At 39.7% G+C, this 18,625-nt stretch overlaps 1 protein-coding gene across 1 annotated transcript in view; it reads right to left on the bottom strand.

Annotated features, from left to right (window-relative positions):
* LOC126425293 (uncharacterized) overlaps nucleotides 1–18,625 on the bottom strand; it is a 214,677-nt gene that overhangs the window by 69,957 nt on the left and 126,095 nt on the right. Inside the window, exon 6 of the mRNA XM_050088268.1 lies at nucleotides 2,763–2,806. Within this exon, the coding sequence (XP_049944225.1) occupies nucleotides 2,763–2,806 (44 nt within the window). The remainder of the gene's footprint in view (nucleotides 1–2,762; nucleotides 2,807–18,625) is intronic.

The following is an 18,625-nucleotide window of genomic DNA, read 5'->3' as shown; positions in this document are numbered from 1 at the left end:
ACTTGAAAATGTCTCTGGAACCATGTAGCTTCATTTAACTGAATTGTGTGACAAGTTATTAAGCTACATACAAACCTCACAGATTTATGCTGATGTATTCCTTTTTTATTACACTTATTTTCAAAAGTGTGTGTATTTATGATACTATATTCCAAATACAACTGATTACTGTCACCACAGTTTATGCACCCTAAAAATACCTTGTGGGCAATAAAGTATCTGTCACTCTAAAACAAAAGATAACAAAAAATTTAGATTTTGTAACAGTATGCTTTCAAGAGGTATCTTCAAAGACTTTGACACCCTTCTATTCAAACCTCCCCCACATAAATTATAGCTAAAGTGAAAGTTGGTTTACTATTAACTAAGTTTTCTGCAGCCATACCATAAATGGTGTATAGTTTCTGCATTACTTTCTAGGGCACAAGGTAGAAATAAATGTAATACAGAAATTTTATTCAGGCAGACCTTCTAAAATAATGTTTTCCTTTGGTTCCCTTTCTCACATTCTCTTGCTAATGGTCTGATTTTTCTCACATTCTCTTGCTAATGGTCTGATTCTCTAGTTAGCATCAATTATTAGCATTTAATGGACTTTTTATTCCTAGCCAAGAGTAGTCTACTAGTATATATATGCTTCAATTTGAGGAATAAATTTATGACAATGTACATTCAGAGCAGAGCATTGTATGGTAGTGAAATATGGACTGTGGGAAAGCTGGAACAGAAGGGAATTAAAGGATCTGAGATGTGGTGCTTCACAAAGATGTTGAATTGGTGAACTGATAAGGTAAGAAATGAGGAGGTTCTCAGCAAGACTGGTAGGGAAAGGAATAACTTCCATGGTACTAGAGGGAGATGTGGAATGCAAAAACTGTAGGGGAAGGCAGCAGAGATTTGTATACATCCAGCAAGTAATTGAGGACATAGCTTGCAACAAAAAGTGCTACTCCAAAATCGAAAGGTTGTCACAGGAGAGGAATTCATGGAGGGTCACATCACTGGGGGTGGGGGGGCAAGGCTCTTCTCATTTTAGGATCATTCTGAACAGAAAGGAGATTCATAAAAACTGCCCTCCAAAATTTAAAGATATTAATGTTTCAGTCTATGTATAAATAAAGAATGGCTGAGAAGTATACTACACAGACTGATAGTTGTCAGCTACACATATGGAAAAGTGTCTACCTAAGGATATATGGGATACAAAAGCTGAAAGGAAGTTTGAGAAATGTCTTACGGGTTATTTCGAGTAAAAAAAAATTCACAGAGTAGAGCAGTGTTAATGTAAATAACAGGAAATGTTTTATTGTCATTAAGTAATTGTTTGTATTTACTTGTGCAAAATAGTGTTTGGAGATAACATTTATACCTGAATATAAACATACTGCTAAATATAAAATGATTATATATAATGTTTTCTTTTAGGTCTGTGTTGTTGTCATTTGATTTAAAAAGTAGTTAAAGGCTTCTTAAGAAATATAAATGTAGAGTATATGTAGCTACAAAATTACTATCACATTATAACTTGTATTCTAAATATTTTAAGATCTGCCCTACATTAGAAGTACACACTCTTTACAAAATGTAATCATGTAGGACCAAATAAAAATCAATCACTCTTGCAGAAAAATAATTTTTGATGATATTATTCTAGTGGACCAGTTCAGATACTTTATCAGTTCTATCACATTTCTCGAAACTGTCATCTTTGCATTCCTCCTTCCTCATGGATTGCCCACAACGGATAATGTTAATGAGTAAGTGACCTAAATTTGTTGTATCTCTCTCTCTCTCTCTCTCTCTCTCTCTCTCTCTCTCTCTCTCAACACACACACACACACACACACACACACACACACACACACACACACACACACACACACACAGGTCTGTTAATTCTATTAGAAGTATAACAATTTCTTATCTTAAAGGTGTGTCCTTTAGAGGCTATATTTGCACACAACTTCAATTAATTTATGCAGTTGTATTGTAGGCCCATATTTTACATAAATTTAAGCAAATTATGTCTGTTTATTTTTATATACAAGAGATCTAATGCAATCCTATTATTTTTTACAAAAATTCGTTGACAATAATGACATCACCATTTGGGGTATCATGCAAGATAAACAGTAAAACTTATATTACACTTACAGTATTGCAGTGTATAAAGGAATAATGACAATGAAAATTTGTGCCGTTCTGGGACTCAAACACAGATTTATCACTTTATACGAGCTGTCACCTTAACCATTGTGGCTACCCACGTGTGACTCATGGCTAGACCCAAACTTCCACATATCATCATTCCTGCATTACAAACTGTATTTGTACACACACTATGTCCTCCCTTATAGGAGAGGACATTTCAATTGAAAGTCGCTGTCTGGTATTGGTGCCTGTGCTGTTAAGAAGAATGAAGCAATCTTTCTTTGGATATGCATGCATGTTATATAATATGTGCACAAGTGCAACCTGTGATGTAGCAATGAGGACATATGAAAGTATGGGTCTGTCCATGAGTTATGCATAGCTAGCCAAAGCAGTTGAGATGACCACTCACACAAAGTGGGAAATCTGGGTCCAGCACAAATTTTCATTGTCATTACTCCCTTATACAGTTGATGGTTGCTTGTATTCACAGCTGCAAATACATTTTTTGTGTATTATATTACTCTCTTAATACACCAAATACACACCAGAAACTATATCTTACAGAGCACACAAGATTAAATTAATTGAACTATTTTTATGCAACTTACAATCAGCCTGGATATCAGCATCTACATGCATTCTTGTTTCAGCCCTGGAAAATTTAAATCCTAATACAGTTCAAAAAACAAGACAAGTATATGTGACACATGTATTATTGCAAGATTATAAATTAATGAGAGTGAAATAAATAACTTGGACAGAGACAGATTAACATGAAAACATATTGTTAACTTTTGCAATCATACAAAGACAAATGAGACTGACTTTAGTTTCACCAAAAGGAAGTAGAACAAAGAAGGATACTACTTCTTTCTCCTTCTCAGAAAATCAACAATGTCATTAAAATGATAGATTGCTACTGACTGTAAAGATGACATGTTGAGCTGAATGACAGGCAAAACAAAAACACTGTTACACTTTCAGCCAAAGCTTTTTTCAGAAACGAAAACACACAGTTAACACAAGCGTGCACATATCATGCACACATGACCACTATCTCTGGCTGCTACAGCGACAATGCAACTGTTGCACTGGACAAGAGCAGTAAGCCAGGGGGAGTGGGAAAGGGGGAGGGATAGCGCAGTTTCTTGTGTGGAGAGAGAAGAGAGTTATCTGGTACAGCGTGTGAGGTCTAGACAGCTGCAGGAGCAGCTGTGGGAGGCTGTGAGGGAGGGGGCAGGGGACAGGAAGCAGAAAAGGAGAGGAGCAGAGAAGGGGAAAGGGCCAATGAGTGTGTTGGCAGATAACATGCAAAATGGGGGGTGAGAGATTGTGTAGTGGGAGGAGGTCATAGGACAGATAGCGTGGGAACTGTTGGGTGGAATGATGAGGGACCAGTAGGTTACCGCAGTTTGAAGCTGGGATAATTTTGGGAGCAGAGGATGTGTTGTAAGGGTAACTCATGCATGTTGTGCCACAGGGCAGACCACTTTGCTCTTGGCCACAGTTTGGCTGTTACCATTCATCCTTGTAAATAGCCAATTAGTAGCCATTCCAATATAAAGAGCTGTGCAATGATTTCAGCAGAGATGGTACAGGACATAGCTGCTGTCGCAGGTGGCCCAGCTTTTATGGGGTAGGATAAACTTGTGCCAGGAAGTGTTTGGTGAGTGGACTGATCACATGTTGCACCAGGGCTTCCACAGGGTTATGATCCCTGTGACAAGGATTTGGGAGCAGTGCGAGTATAGAAACAGTTTTGGATTAACCAAACATTCGGATTACCAGGGTTCGGGGACTCTGCTGTACTTGTGAAAATGTTGTAACGAAACAGAAAATCGAGAAATTGTAATAAAGAAACCCCTCCTCAGGGGACACTGCCTTAATGTAGCACTGTCAGTGCAGGTGAGGAGGTTCGTGTGCCTTGGATGCAGAGGGTTATGCCGGGGTAACGTAGCTACCAGCAGGGTCACCCATGCCGGACAGGAAAAAGGGGAGGATCCAGACGAAGTGTGTCCCATAATAACCTATCAATCCTGTCTCCTGTCCTATCCTATCCTTTTTCCTTGTCATTTCCAATTCCCTACAACATAGGGCACGGAGGGCTCTTGAGGCATGATGAAGCCAGTTTCCCTGAGGGAGTAAACATGATACAAATCCATGTCCTCTCAATTGGGGGTTGATCCTGGGGCTAACAACCCCATATCAGGAAAAACTCGTTGTTCAGCAACCAATTCACAGCGAGAACCAGACTGTCTCAAACTTACGACAACTGAGGCATGTCAAATGGCAGCAATTTTGGTATATCGGAACATGGAATGGAAAAAGTATCTTTCAGGTGGGAACCAGTAGGAAGCTCGAGGAGGAATTATTGAGGTACCGAATTGATGTTGCAGCATTGCAAGAGATAAGGTGGAAACAAACAGAGGTGGTTGGTCTTCAGCATTAAACCTTGATCAATAGTGGGGAAGAAGAAAATAGATTAGGAACAGGTTTTATGGTAAAGAAGTCCACCAGTCATGCCATGGTGGAATATGAAACAGTAAATCCCAGATTATGTTGACTGAGGCTGAAGGGAAAATTCTCCAACTTGTCATTGATTAGTGTGCATGCCCCAATGGAAGATGAAGCTGATGAAGAGAAAGAAGAATTTTATGAGAAATTGAAGCAAGTGTATAATAAGCTGCCAATGTATGATGTCAAAATTATCCTGGGGGATTGTAATGCTAAAGTAGGTAAAGACAAAGAGAACCAGCAGGTGGCAGGTCTTTATAGTAAACATCTGGAATCAAATAACAATGGTTGGAAACATTTAATTTGTTTGTAGCAAAGGACTAGTGATTAAAAGCATGTGTTTCCCACAGAAAGACATTCATAAGAGAATTGGAGATCACCTGACAGGTTGATAAGAAATCAAATAGATCATATACTGGTAGATGGATGTGATTAGCCACCAAGGAGTGGATATTGACTCACACCATCTTTTGGTAAGAATCAAAACCTAGGAAAGGATTGAAGTTAAAGCCAGAAGGGCTGGATTGGAGAAAAGTATGGTCTACAATGTGGAGATGCTCAAAGATCAGAAGAAAAAGAAAGAGTATAGGAACAAAGTGCAAGAGAAGTTGCAAAAGATCAGTGGGGTGGAGCGAAAGGATATCAACATACTATGGGAGCAAACTAAGATAGTTTTAAACACAACAGCTCAAGAGGTACTTGGAGAAAGAGGAAAACAGAAAAGAAATGGATGGTTTGATGAGAAGAGGTCGAAGGTGATAGGTGATAGATGACAGAAATCAAGCTAGACAAAGAATGTTACAGAGACCCACACAAAATAATGTGGCTATGTTTAAAGAGAAGAGAATGATAGCTAAGAATTTAGCACGGATTAAAAAGAGAGTAGAGGAAAGGGAAAGAATGGATGAAATACAGAATAACTTTGAAAATAAGCAGGGGAGGAAATTCTTTTATGGGATGGGACAAATAAAGAGAGGATACCAGAGAAGGATGGACATGCTGAAAGATGAGACAGGGAGTTTGATAGTTGGAAAGGAAAAAAATAATAGAAACATTGGCACAACATTTTTAAGTGTTACTGTCAAACAGATAGACCAGAAACTGAAGAACAACAGGAGGTGGATGGAGAGTATGATGCAGTGGACACAGAACCACCATCGATAAAAGAGCTAAGAGAAATTTTGAAACATCTTGGGAATAACAAAGCCCCTGGACAAGACGTGGTAATGGCAGAACTGATAATACATGGAGGTGAAATATTAGTACGGAGGATACATAAAATAATTACAATGGCCTGGGAAATAGAGAAAATGCCAGAGGACTGGACATTAGCAACCATCTGCTCCTATACATAAGAAAGGATCGTGCATGCAGTGTAAGAACTACCGAGGAGTATCTCTGCTTAATATCTTCTACAAAATCGTTTCTATGGCTATAACAAGGAGAGTAAGTAAAAGAGCAGGAAAGGTTCTAGGAAAGTACCAGGCACGTTTTAAATCTGGGAGGTCTACAGGTGACCATATCTTTACTGTATGTATGATGCTGGAGAAGACTTACAAATATAACATAAGGTTAGAACATCTCTTTATAGACTTTAAACAGGCCTATAACAGAGTTAAAAGATCAGCACTGTGGGAAACAATGCAGGCATTCAATTTTCCTAAGAAGCTAATAAAATTAACTGAGATGACCCTGGAAAACAGCAAAAGCCACGTTAAAGTTCAGGGATGTCTATCGAGATCATTCCCAACAGGAGGAGGCCTAAGACAGGGAGACCCATTAGCCGCAGCACTATTCAACCTGTGCTAGAGAATGCAGTAAGATCAGTAACCACAAACCCGAAAGCTAATATTTACAATACACTTCTGCAAATCTTAGCCTATGCAGCTGATGTAGTAATAAGTGCTAGAAGTACGAAGGCACACACGTCAGCCTTCAAAGAGTTTGAAGCCGCTGCCAGGAACCTTTGTTTAGAAATAAGTGAGACAAAATCTAAGTATATGGTAACAGATAGTTAGAAAGAACACAGATGATCTTCAATTAGAAGGGTACAACTTTGAAAGAGTAGATAGCTTCATTTATCTTGGCTGAGTAGTAACGTAAGAAACCAAAGTGAAGGAAGATATAACAAACCAAAGAAAGGCTGCCAACAGATCATATAGAGCACTATATACCATGCTCAAAAGTGTCTGAAGTAGGAAACTAAAGCTGACACTTTACAAAACAGTGATCAAACGAGTTCTTATATATGGCAGTGAGGCATTTGTGCTGACAGAGGCTTTGGAGAAGAAGCTAAAAATATGGGAAAGGAAAGTGCTGAGGAAGATTTTTGGTCCTGTAAAAGAACTTGAGATATGGAGAATTAGGACTAATGAAGAAATAAGGGCTCTGTAGAAAGAACCTGATTTGGTAAGCTAATCAAAATGGGAAGGCTAAAATGGTTAGGACATGTTCAGCGTATGACAGGCTCCCGAAGAAGATGATGATGATGATGGGACATCCTGGTGGTAGGAGGAGGAGAGGACGACCCCGTGTCAGATGGCTGGAAGATGTGGAAGCCGACCTGAGAGCAGTGGGAGTGAGGAGGTGGTGCAGGCATGCTGAAGGGCGAGGCAATTGGAAATCTGTGATTGAGGAGGCCAAGGTCCTCAGAGGCCCATAGTGACATGGAGTAAGTAAGTAAGTAAATAAATAAACCATAATGATAGAGATCTGAATTTATTTTCAATAAATGTTTTGTTCCCAATACTATGAGACATGAATAATACACACACACACTTCTCACCTTTTTTTTCATTCTTTTCTTTTCTTTTTTTGGAAAAATAAACTATGAAAATTTGTAACTTTTTGTTAATTTCAAAATTATGTTTTGAAAATATGAATAGTCACAGAATGTTAACTGTCTTGAGAAATGATAAAGTGGAAGGACTGCTAACTGTCAGCTATGACATTAATGCACGAAAATCTTAAACTGCCAAAATGTTTGTGCTTAAAGATGAAAGAATCTGAAATTGTTTGGTTATTCACAAATTATTTTCTCCAAAACCTCCATCCTAAATGTTCTAAAAATTTCATGATTCTTAGGGAATGTACAATCAGAGTGGACAGTACTCATCAGTATAAAATGTGGGAAATTTCTTAGATAGACATAGCTCTAATCTTAAGGTCAGAACATCATTGATGCTTAAATACTTAAACTGATCACTGATTTTAAGTAAATGTCATCCAAAACTGTATTTCTGAATCATAATAATTACTTTGCAACATTATAAGTGAAGGGCAGACATTTCATAATTTTGTTCAAAAACCTTTTATAACAAAAATGAGATACAGAATACTTATACCCATTTTTCTTTTTACAATATTATTCACAAATTACTGTTGTCTTCAGTCATGATTTTACTTATCCATGACTTTCTGTGAATTAAAATTGCCTGCAATGTAACAATTAACACTGCACTGTTGAGAAGTGTTCATTTGTTGTTTTCATCTGCTTCTCATTGAACTTGTATAGCTGAGTTGAATTTGCACACAGACAAGGATGATCCAACAAGAGCAGTACTTGGGAAATGGGAACTGCACAGTAATATTTTGGTAATGGCCATTTGAAAGCATTAGCAGGACCTTGATGTGTCATCAAGGAGACAGTTGTATCTCACAGCTCATGAGAGAGACTTATTATATATCCCACCCACCACTGATTATCATACACAAGAAGTGATGTGGCTCACTAAAAAGTCTTTTAATGTGTACTGTGATCTCTGCATTTCACACACAGTAACAGGCTGCACTTCTGGGAGAACTGTTCTTGCAATAAATATGCCACTCTGAGATGCAACTCAGTAGTGACTTGATTGAATTCCTACCACAGGCTTCGTAAAAGACCACTCTTCCATCTTATTTAAACAGAATTACTTTAATGTACTTTCATTTAGAATTAAGAGTTTCATGTTTGTTACTAATATTGATATGGTGTGTACAAATCCAGCAGCATCTCTTATAGCATCAACAGCTTCATTCTGGAAATTAATTCTTGTTGCAAGATTTTTGCAGAGATCTATTACCCCATCACATGCACTTTTTCCATGACCTGTTGCTGAAAATATCCATTTCTTTGTCTTAATTCCTGTACTGCAGTGTTCACCAAGCACATATACCGAGCGAGGTGGCGCAGTGGTTAGGCACTGGACTCGCGTTCGGGAGGACGACGGTTCAATCCCGCGTCCGGCCATCCTGATTTAGGTTTTCCGTGATTTCCCTAAATCACTCCAGGCAAATGCCGGGATGGTTCCTTTGAAAGGGCACGGCCGACTTCCTTCCCAATCCTTCCCTAATCCGATGAGACCGATGACCACGCTGTCTGGTCTCCTTCCCCAAACCAACCAACCCACCAACCAAGCACATAAAGCTGAAAGTGGCTTTTAAAATGAGGTGCCGCACCATCAGTCACACACACATGTTTAGGAAATGCATGACCTCTAGATGCTATGTCATCAATTATAATGCTGACAGCATAGCATGCAAAACAGTGTGATGTTCCAAGGAAGTGAGCAACATGTGTGAATATGGATACCTGTGATGTATGCCAATGGTGACTTTGAATTTCATTCTACAAAGCAAAAGACCAGTTCACAGCAAAATCGAAATGTAGAACAAATGTACCAATATTTTGGGATGTGCCCAATTTTAATTCTGCTGTGACGTCTCTGAATCCTCCAGATATGATGCTGAGCTATTCCTTTCATGACCCAATGTCTAACCTCTGAAACAAACTTCTCTGGCTCTACTGCCTTTTTCACCAACTTTCCTCCATCCCACAATGCAAAGGTTACGTCATTGTCAATATCCTTAAGGTGTAATGCTTTGACAGTCATCACTTCAGCACCAGGTCACATTGCCCACCCTTGCAACCAATATTTATCTTGTGGTTCTTGACATATACACAAAAGTATCAGGTCCGGCTCTGCATACTTCCTTCCTGTGATGCTGCTTATGGTGTAACAAACAAGCTTAAAATTTGTGCAGCAAATACATCTGCATACTTCCTTCACTGGCTGGTATTTTACCCAATTTGGTAATAAGGAGTAGAATTTTGTGAGACCAGTTTTTAAATCCAGGTTTGCCTTTTTTATTAGGAGATATGCTTCTATTATTGATCTTGTCATATATCTTTTTACCTTTTTAACTTGTTCGTTATTTTCACTAAAAGAGAGAACATCAGTCTGGTTAGGACTTCACCAGCTGAAATCTTTGCCATCACTTAGGTAATATTCCAGAGCAACAGTAAGTGTATCATCTTACAACAGATGCCCACAGTAAGAGTCTGGGCATGCACAAATATCTCTCTCATTCTTTATTTTACTAGCTTTTGAAATCAAATAATGTGAGGAGGTGGATATGCATTTCTGTATCTGCTGCTTAGTGTGCTAACTGGTGTCAGTGTTAGTAACCATATCTTCTCAGTATAGATACCTGCTGAGATAGCAGAATTTGGGTTTTGAAACCACACATCACATTTTGTGCATGTATCACTATCTTTAGGTTCTGTACTAAGTGCATCTACGCTATACCTCAGGGCCAAGCTATGGCGAGCCCTGTTCTTCCTTCGCATCAAACTTCTTTATGCGCATCTGTTGATGACATAGATCCACAATTTAAATCATTCTCTATTGTTGCTTGAAAATGAATTTAGAAAGCATTAACATGAAGTTATCTGATAAGAAGCAGGTGGCAGTCAGTTGGTTAAAATCCAGAAATTTTAATAAAGAAATCAAGCGATGCTGTTCACAAGTTCTAATTGGAAATAGAAGCTGTATGTGACAGACATATGACCAAAAGATTATTAAAAGGTAGGTACAAAATAAAATGTAAAGAAGTAATTGGACACAGGAGCAAAATGTTAAGTGAGTGACGTTCAACACACATGCAAAAGATGGAGAGAGAAGCAGATAAGAAAGAGTAAAATGCTGATGAGCAATAAGTACATATTTTTTTAGAAGCTGGTTCCTGAATGTGTACTTTTTTGTTAAGGCACCTCTAGATAAATCCAATTAAAGAAGAAATAAGAATGAACCACTGGCTCTATACTGCAATGTATACTCTGTGGAGGGAGTTTGCAGGTCTGAAATAAATTTTAATTACCAGTGTATAGAGATAGAATCTCAAACAAATTTATAGATAGCCTGAAGAACATTTCTAACCTCCCATCTACCTCCATATCCACACTCTGAAAGCCACAGTGGAGTGCATGACAGAGTGTACTTCCCATTCTCCCATGTGTTAGGATTTCTCTGGTTTCCATTAATATATGGAGTTGGGAAAAATGACTCACATGCCTTGTGGTGTGCTACGATCTTGTCTTCACAGCCCATACTGAACTGATACATACACTTGAATCTTTGAAAGTAAATTTTGTTGGGGTAATTGGCATCTATCTTCAAAGATCTACCACTTCAGGTTTTTCAGCGTTTCTCTGACACTCTTTCATAAGTCTAACAACCCATATAGGCTGCCATTCTTTCTATACTTTCAGTATTATTTGTTAGTTCTGGTATAGGTCTCACACACCTGAACAGTATTCTTGTACAGGTCACATAAGAGCTTTGTAACCTATCTTCTTTGTAGACTGACAGCATTTCTTTCAGTATCTTACTAATGATCCAAAGTCTGTGACTTAATATAACAATGAAAACAATCAATTATTGACAAAATTATCCAATTATCTATCCCATTAAATTAAAGTCTATTACTTGTTTTACTTATAACTGAGCCTATGGGCTTAACCTGCTTCGCATACTCACGTACTGATATTCCCAGGTATTTGTGTGAGCTGACTTATTCCAAGAATGTCTCATTAAAACTGCTGTTTTTGTGGACTGCAGAGTTTTAAATTTCTGAGCATTTAAAGCCCCTTGTCAGTCTTTGCACCCTATGTAACCTTATTAAGATCTAACTGAATACGAATGGAACATTTTTTCAGGCAGCTCTTCTTTACAGATAATTGTATGTTCTACAAAAGTCTTAAGTTACTATTAATACTGCCTGCCGGGTAACTAACACACAAGCTGAACAGCATGGATCCTAATTTACTTGCATAGGGTACACTTCAAACTAATTTTACATTTACACCAGTACAACACTGCAGTGCCTGAAGTGCTGAGAAGAACAATGCAATGTTCCTTCAGACATGCATGCTTGTCTGGAGCAACATTGCACAATTCTGCTTAACATTGCAGCTACCAGGCAGCAACTTTCAATTAAAATATCCTCACCTGCACAGGAATTACATAATGTGGCTACGAGTACAGGTTGTAATGCAGGAATGGTGTCACACAGAAGATTGGGTCTGGCCACGAGTTGTGTGCAGATACAAAATTAAAGGTGACTGCTAATATGGTTTGAGTCCTGGTCTGGTACAAATTTTCATTATTGTCATCCCCTTATACAGATGATGGTTGTTTGCATTCTGAAGTGTGAATACATTTCATATGCTTTTACACCTTTTGGTGACTCTGCATCCAAGGTAACATGGAGCATCCTCTACAGCAAGAAATCCCCAATCTAGTCACAAATTTTGTTTCATACCCCACATCGTTACAGTTTTATTAGTTAAGTGTTGGGGCACTACAGAGCCAAATGCTTTCCAGGAGTCACCTTACTGCCGTGATAAATGGTTTTCAGTATGCCATTTGAGAGAAGTGTAAGTTGGGTTTCAAATGACCATTGTTTCCTGAAATGATGTTCATTCACATGGAGGAGGTTATGGTGTTCAAGATATCTCATATTGTATGAGCCAGCTTTCCTGTTCCCTGTTTCTTGTAATCCTTCTACCTGCAACACTTTTATTCTAAACTTTTGTTATTATTATTGTATTTGTTGTTGTCCTCCAGCAGGGACTCTGGATCCCTTCTCACTCTACATAGCATCATTGCTCCTTAACTTCTCTGTGTGCCTAAGATATTCTATTACGCAAGCATATATAATGGTTCTCTTAACAACTACCTTTATTAGAGTTAGTAGCTGTAGATGATGAGCAGTTGCACTGTAGAGATATCATACACTTATTATGCCTGAGAATAATAACAGTATCTGTATTCCATTTGTGAACATAAGTCTGCCAGAAAAGCAGTGATACTTCCTTAAGTAGCATTGTTTCAGAAGCTGTTCATAAACAACTAGATTAAAATAACAACAGTCAACAGCTGGCAAGTTAAATAATACTTTGTTAGCACATGCAAGAAAGTAGATATTTTAAAAGCTTATGAGCCAAGATTACTGTTTGATTGAGTCTAGCATGCTATGTTTTGGCAGTTGTTAGAACTTTATAGAATAGAGAAATGCCTGAACTGTGGTTCACTTCATATCTAGAAATGTAGACCACCAGTGTTGACAAATACAGAACAGTTTTGAATCTGACTGAGGTACTGTAAAGCAGATGATACCACCGGATTCTGTTCTGGGTCCACTGTTTTTCTTAATATGTGTCAATGACCCCCCACTGAACAATGCATGTGATTCAAATCATTTTCTACTTGCAGATGAGACTAGGGTCATTTTCAAAGATTTGGGATGCAATGTCTTAGGTAACAGGAACTGGATAATATTAGCTTGTGGCTTACAGATAACAGATTGAAGCTGACTGAAGGTGGCCATATTTTTTAGACCAAAATTCAGGACACATTACAAATTCCAATACTGCAAAAAAAACATAAAAGTAAAAAAGGAGTGAGATCAAGAGAGAGGGAGAGTAAGAGAGATCTTAATTAAATGTAATAAATACAAAATGTCACTTTAATTTGTTACAAAATGTAAACTAATATTTATTTAATTAGCTCCTTCTACAACAGAGTGTGCGTAGACCAACTGTATCTACCAGTGCTGTGAATTTTCTACAGCACGGCTGTAGTCTCAAACAGCGTATGAAACACTTCTGCACTATTTTCATCACATTTGATGTTAGTCTCATTTTCAGTGTCTTGATACAAGTATAATAAATATCTAATGCGGGAAAAATCAGTTCATACTTGTTGAATAAAAGCAAATAGGTCTCCAGAATTACCTTAGACAAAAAATTTGGTGCATAGCTATAGAAAAAAAAAAAAAAAAAAAAAAAAAAAAAAAAAAAAAAAAAAAAAAAAAAACACTATGATTCAAAACAATGTACACACAGTTTCTGTTGTGGAACTCTTGTACAAGTGAAATTTTATTTTCACAGGGTAATCACGTAAACAGTGAAAATTAACACTGATACATCTCAAGATAGATGAAAAGCTATTTAGAAAGCAGCGTCACATTCAGGAACTAGTACAGAAACTCAACTATAAGAATAATTTACTCTGTCTCTAACACTGGAACACAAAAACTTGTTTATTTTGCATACATTCACTTCAGTATATTGTATGGTGTCACATTTTGTGAGATCACAAATAGTATTCTTAGCTCAGGAAGGGACAGTCAAACTGACCTGTGGCATCTGTATATCATCTTTGTACAGGCCATTGTTCAATAGTCTCAGAATTCTACACTCCTGGAAATTGAAATAAGAACACCGTGAATTCATTGTCCCAGGACGGGGAAACTTTATTGACACATTCCTGGGGTCAGATACATCACATGACACACTGACAGAACCACAGGCACATAGACACAGGCAACAGAGCATGCACAATGTCGGCACTAGTACAGTGTATATCCACCTTTCGCAGCAATGCAGGCTGCTATTCTCCCATGGAGACGATCGTAGAGATGCTGGATGTAGTCCTGTGGAACGGCTTGCCATGCCATTTCCACCTGGCGCCTCAGTTGGACCAGCGTTCGTGCTGGACGTGCAGACCGCGTGAGACGATGCTTCATCCAGTCCCAAACATGCTCAATGGGGGACAGATCCGGAGATCTTGCTGGCCAGGGTAGTTGACTAGAGCACGTTGGGTGGCACGGGATACATGCGGACGTGCATTGTCCTGTTGGAACAGCAAGTTCCCTTGCCGGTCTAGGAATGGTAGAACGATGGGTTCGATGACGGTTTGGATGTACCGTGCACTATTCAGTGTCCCCTCGACGATCACCAGTGGTGTACGGCCAGTGTAGGAGATCGCTCCCCACACCATGATGCCGGGTGTTGGCCCTGTGTGCCTCGGTCGTATGCAGTCCTGATTGTGGCGCTCACCTGCACGGCGCCAAACACGCATACGACCATCATTGGCACCAAGGCAGAAGCGACTCTCATCGCTGAAGACGACACGTCTCCATTCGTCCCTCCATTCATGCCTGTCGCGACACCACTGGAGGCGGGCTGCACGATGTTGGGGCGTGAGCGGAAGACAGCCTAACGGTGTGCGGGACCGTAGCCCAGCTTCATGGAGACGGTTGCGAATGGTCCTCGCCGATACCCCAGGAGCAACAGTGTCTCTAATTTGCTGGGAAGTGGCGGTGCGGTCCCCTACGGCACTGCGTAGGATCCTACGGTCTTGGCGTGCATCCGTGCGTCGCTGCAGTCTGGTCCCAGGTCGACGGGCACATGCACCTTCCGCCGACCACTGGCGACAACATCGATGTACTGTGGAGACCTCACGCCTCACGTGTTGAGCAATTCGGCGGTACGTCCACCCGGCCTCCCGCATGTCCACTATACGCCCTCGCTCAAAGTCCGTCAACTGCACATACGGTTCACGTCCACGCTGTCGCGGCATGCTGCCAGTGTTAAAGACTGCGATGGAGCTCCGTATGCCATGGCAAACTGGCTGACACTGACGGCGGCGGTGCACAAATGCTGCGCAGCTAGCGCCATTCGACGGCCAACACCGCGGTTCCTGGTGTGTCCGCTGTGCCGTGCGTGTGATCATTGCTTGTACAGCCCTCTCACAGTGTCTGGAGCAAGTATGGTGGGTCTGACACACCGGTGTCAATGTGTTCTTTTTTTCCATTTCCAGGAGTGTATGTCTGACATTCCCTTATGTGATTTGTGGTCAACATTGCGATTCATGGAAATTTAACTGTAATGTTCACTTAATGAAAACTAGGTAGGAAACTGATATGGATTTGGGTAACACTTATTTCACCATCATACATAAAGGTGTGCACTACTCTGCAAGTTTCACTTTCAGTAACCTAGCAGCAGAAATGCAAAATACTAATAACCTTTAAATTCAAAAAGAAATACTAATAACCTTTAAATTCAAAAAGAAATGTAGTTCGTAAGTGAGAAAAATTGAAAAGAAAAAGAAACACCAAAATGAAGACAACAGACCTGAATACAAATATGCTTTTGCAAAAGGAAAATTATTGGAGTTGAACTACAGATTCCTTGAATAGCCACTTTCAGTTGATAGGCCAGTGACAGGTTGCAGTCAAGTGGAAAAAGGAAGAGGTAAATATTCTTCAAACACATTCTCCAAAACATGACATTTTGACCCTTCTGCTGTGATCTTACTCAGGAAAAGTTATTGGCAAAATTCCTCATCAAAACAGTGGGGAAAACATCCTTTTATAAGTGGAAGTGAGGTTGACGCGTTTTGGTCTTCAGCCACTGAGTGACACCAAATGATTCCTGAGAAAGATACCAGTAGAGGGATGAAAAATCCATTTTGGGATGAATTTTGGAGAAGAAATACAATGGGCATGAAGACCTGCAAAGTAGAGGCAATAGTAAAAGAAGTTGCCAATTGGATGTCAACACCATTTCTGCCATGCTGTTACAGTAAGTAAACATATTCAACTATCAAACAACTACCACATACAGCAGTACAATAAAGTACTTCCTATTTTGCTTTCACAGTGAAGCAACTCGGTGTCAAGCATCATGCTACTAGTAGGATTATGTGTACTTCCACATCCTACATGTGAAGATGGGCCTGAAAAAGCTCAAGAACTAGTTTGTAAAAATACAGTAATATTTCAAAAGTGACTGGTCATAGCTATTTGTAGTTACATTTCATCCGATGCTGTACTGTCTGCCTCTAATGAAGAAAACATCACAAACAAATTAAAGAGCTCAATAAAGCAAGTTTGAAAGTAGCCTCCAAAATAAACAACAATAACACTGACGTAATGTGCAGTCAATATACTGTCAAGTTTAAACATTAATTTACTGTGAACAATGCAATTAATGTTCACAGCTATAGAATAAAAGCAATGTTAGGTTTTATTTATAACCAATTAAATTTGAGAGTCAACCATACTGGGTGTCTGTTATCCCGGTCCAACAATTTTGACAGCCTGCAAGAAGGCATGGATGTAGATGACAGCCAATAGGCCATGTCCCTATAATCTACAAGTGCCACTGACACCACTACAGCACTATGCATGGGCCATGTCCGCTGTGCTGGTCTATCGGTGCTCACAGTGGTCCTATAAAGCTAGCAGAGGCTCCGACCGCAGTCATGTTCCAACAGCGCTCATGATTGTTTATCTATTCACTGTTGCTCTGGTCTCTGATAGTTGCTATGTCTTGGTATCTGATTTAGTTTTGCTCTCTGGTCTTGGTATTTCACCATGTGGTCTGTGTTGTCAGTCATCCCTGTTGTGTGTGTCTGCATTGTACCAGCAATTTCCTGTTGATGCTGTTGACCAGAGCACTCCGGTCTCTCTCGATTCCAGTTACTAGAATTGGTAACAGGATGAAAGGTTAACAGTGCATTATGGACACAGAACTGGTACACCTCACGGAGCAGCAACAGCAACGACAACAACAGCAACAGCAATTGCAACAGCAGTCCTAGCAGCAAACAGACATTTTGCATCAGTAAATTCAGCTTCTGTCCAAATGATTAAAGGTACAAGATTCATAACCCATCCAGACTGTGGTCACCTCCCAAAGAGAGTCCTGTCCATCCACATTTCCACCATTTAATGATACAAAGGGAGATTGGGACTAATATTTGTAGTGGCTGAAACAGCACTTTGCTGCTTTTTGGGTTTCTGATGACATTCTCCAACGGTCATTCTTCCATTCTTGGGCTTTGTCAGAGACCTTTTCTTTAATTAAGAAATTGGCTCCTCTCTCAAACCCAGTTGCACTCACTTCCCAGGAAATGTGTTCATTGCTGTCACACTATTATTCACAATGGTTCCAAGTTTTCAGGTTGTGCCTCAAATTCCATCAGTACCACAAGCCTTCGAGCCAGTCTTATCACTCACGGTTGATGGATTTGCCAGGTCTGAGTCATTTTTGTGATTTCACCTGTGCCAATCTGTCTTGCAAAACATCACTTGCCAATTCCCTGATTTGTGATGTAAAGTCCAATTAGATCCCAATCGAGAAGTTCACACTACAGCCCTCAGGCTGGACAATCCTTCCTCAGATGACATACTGAAAATCACGCACTGTTTTGAGATTGCACAGGCAGCAAATGAACATCTAATGGCTCACCTCCAGGTTGCAACAGTTCAACCACCACCACCACCACCACCACCACCACCACAGTGACGGAATTCTCGGAAGTCTTTTTCCCAATGGCAGCATCATGTTTCATCACTTTTGGATGTGTCAATGATGTCTTAACAGCCAGTCCAGCTGGACTGGTGCAAACAGCAGGGTATGACTTCTTGTCCTGACTGTTTTTGATACTCCAACATGCCAACTTCCATCATCACTGGACACACTGCACTTGTGGAATGGATGAACATTTCTGAACTGTCTGCTGTCAGGCATCAGGTAGTCAAACCAGACTCCTAATTTGCATCACAGGAGGGTGCATGAACTCTAACTCCATCGCCTTCACAACAGTCAACATTAGTGCTCGTGCTACATCCCTGGTCATGATCCAGAAGCCAAATGGCTCCCTCCAGCTTTGTGGAGATTTTAAGTTGACAATCAGTGCACTAGCTCAGGTGGAAACCTACCCCATACCGCATCAAGAGTATCTCCTCTCAACGCTTGTTGGAGGCAAATTTTCTAAACTAGACCTTGCTGATGTGTATTTACAGATTCCACTAGATGAGGAATCATAATGCATTGTTG

Source organism: Schistocerca serialis, chromosome 10 (genome assembly GCF_023864345.2).
Source record: "Schistocerca serialis cubense isolate TAMUIC-IGC-003099 chromosome 10, iqSchSeri2.2, whole genome shotgun sequence".
NCBI lineage: Eukaryota > Metazoa > Arthropoda > Insecta > Orthoptera > Acrididae > Schistocerca > Schistocerca serialis.
Note: the sequence above shows the minus strand (reverse complement) of the source record. Positions and strands in the feature narration are given on the sequence as shown.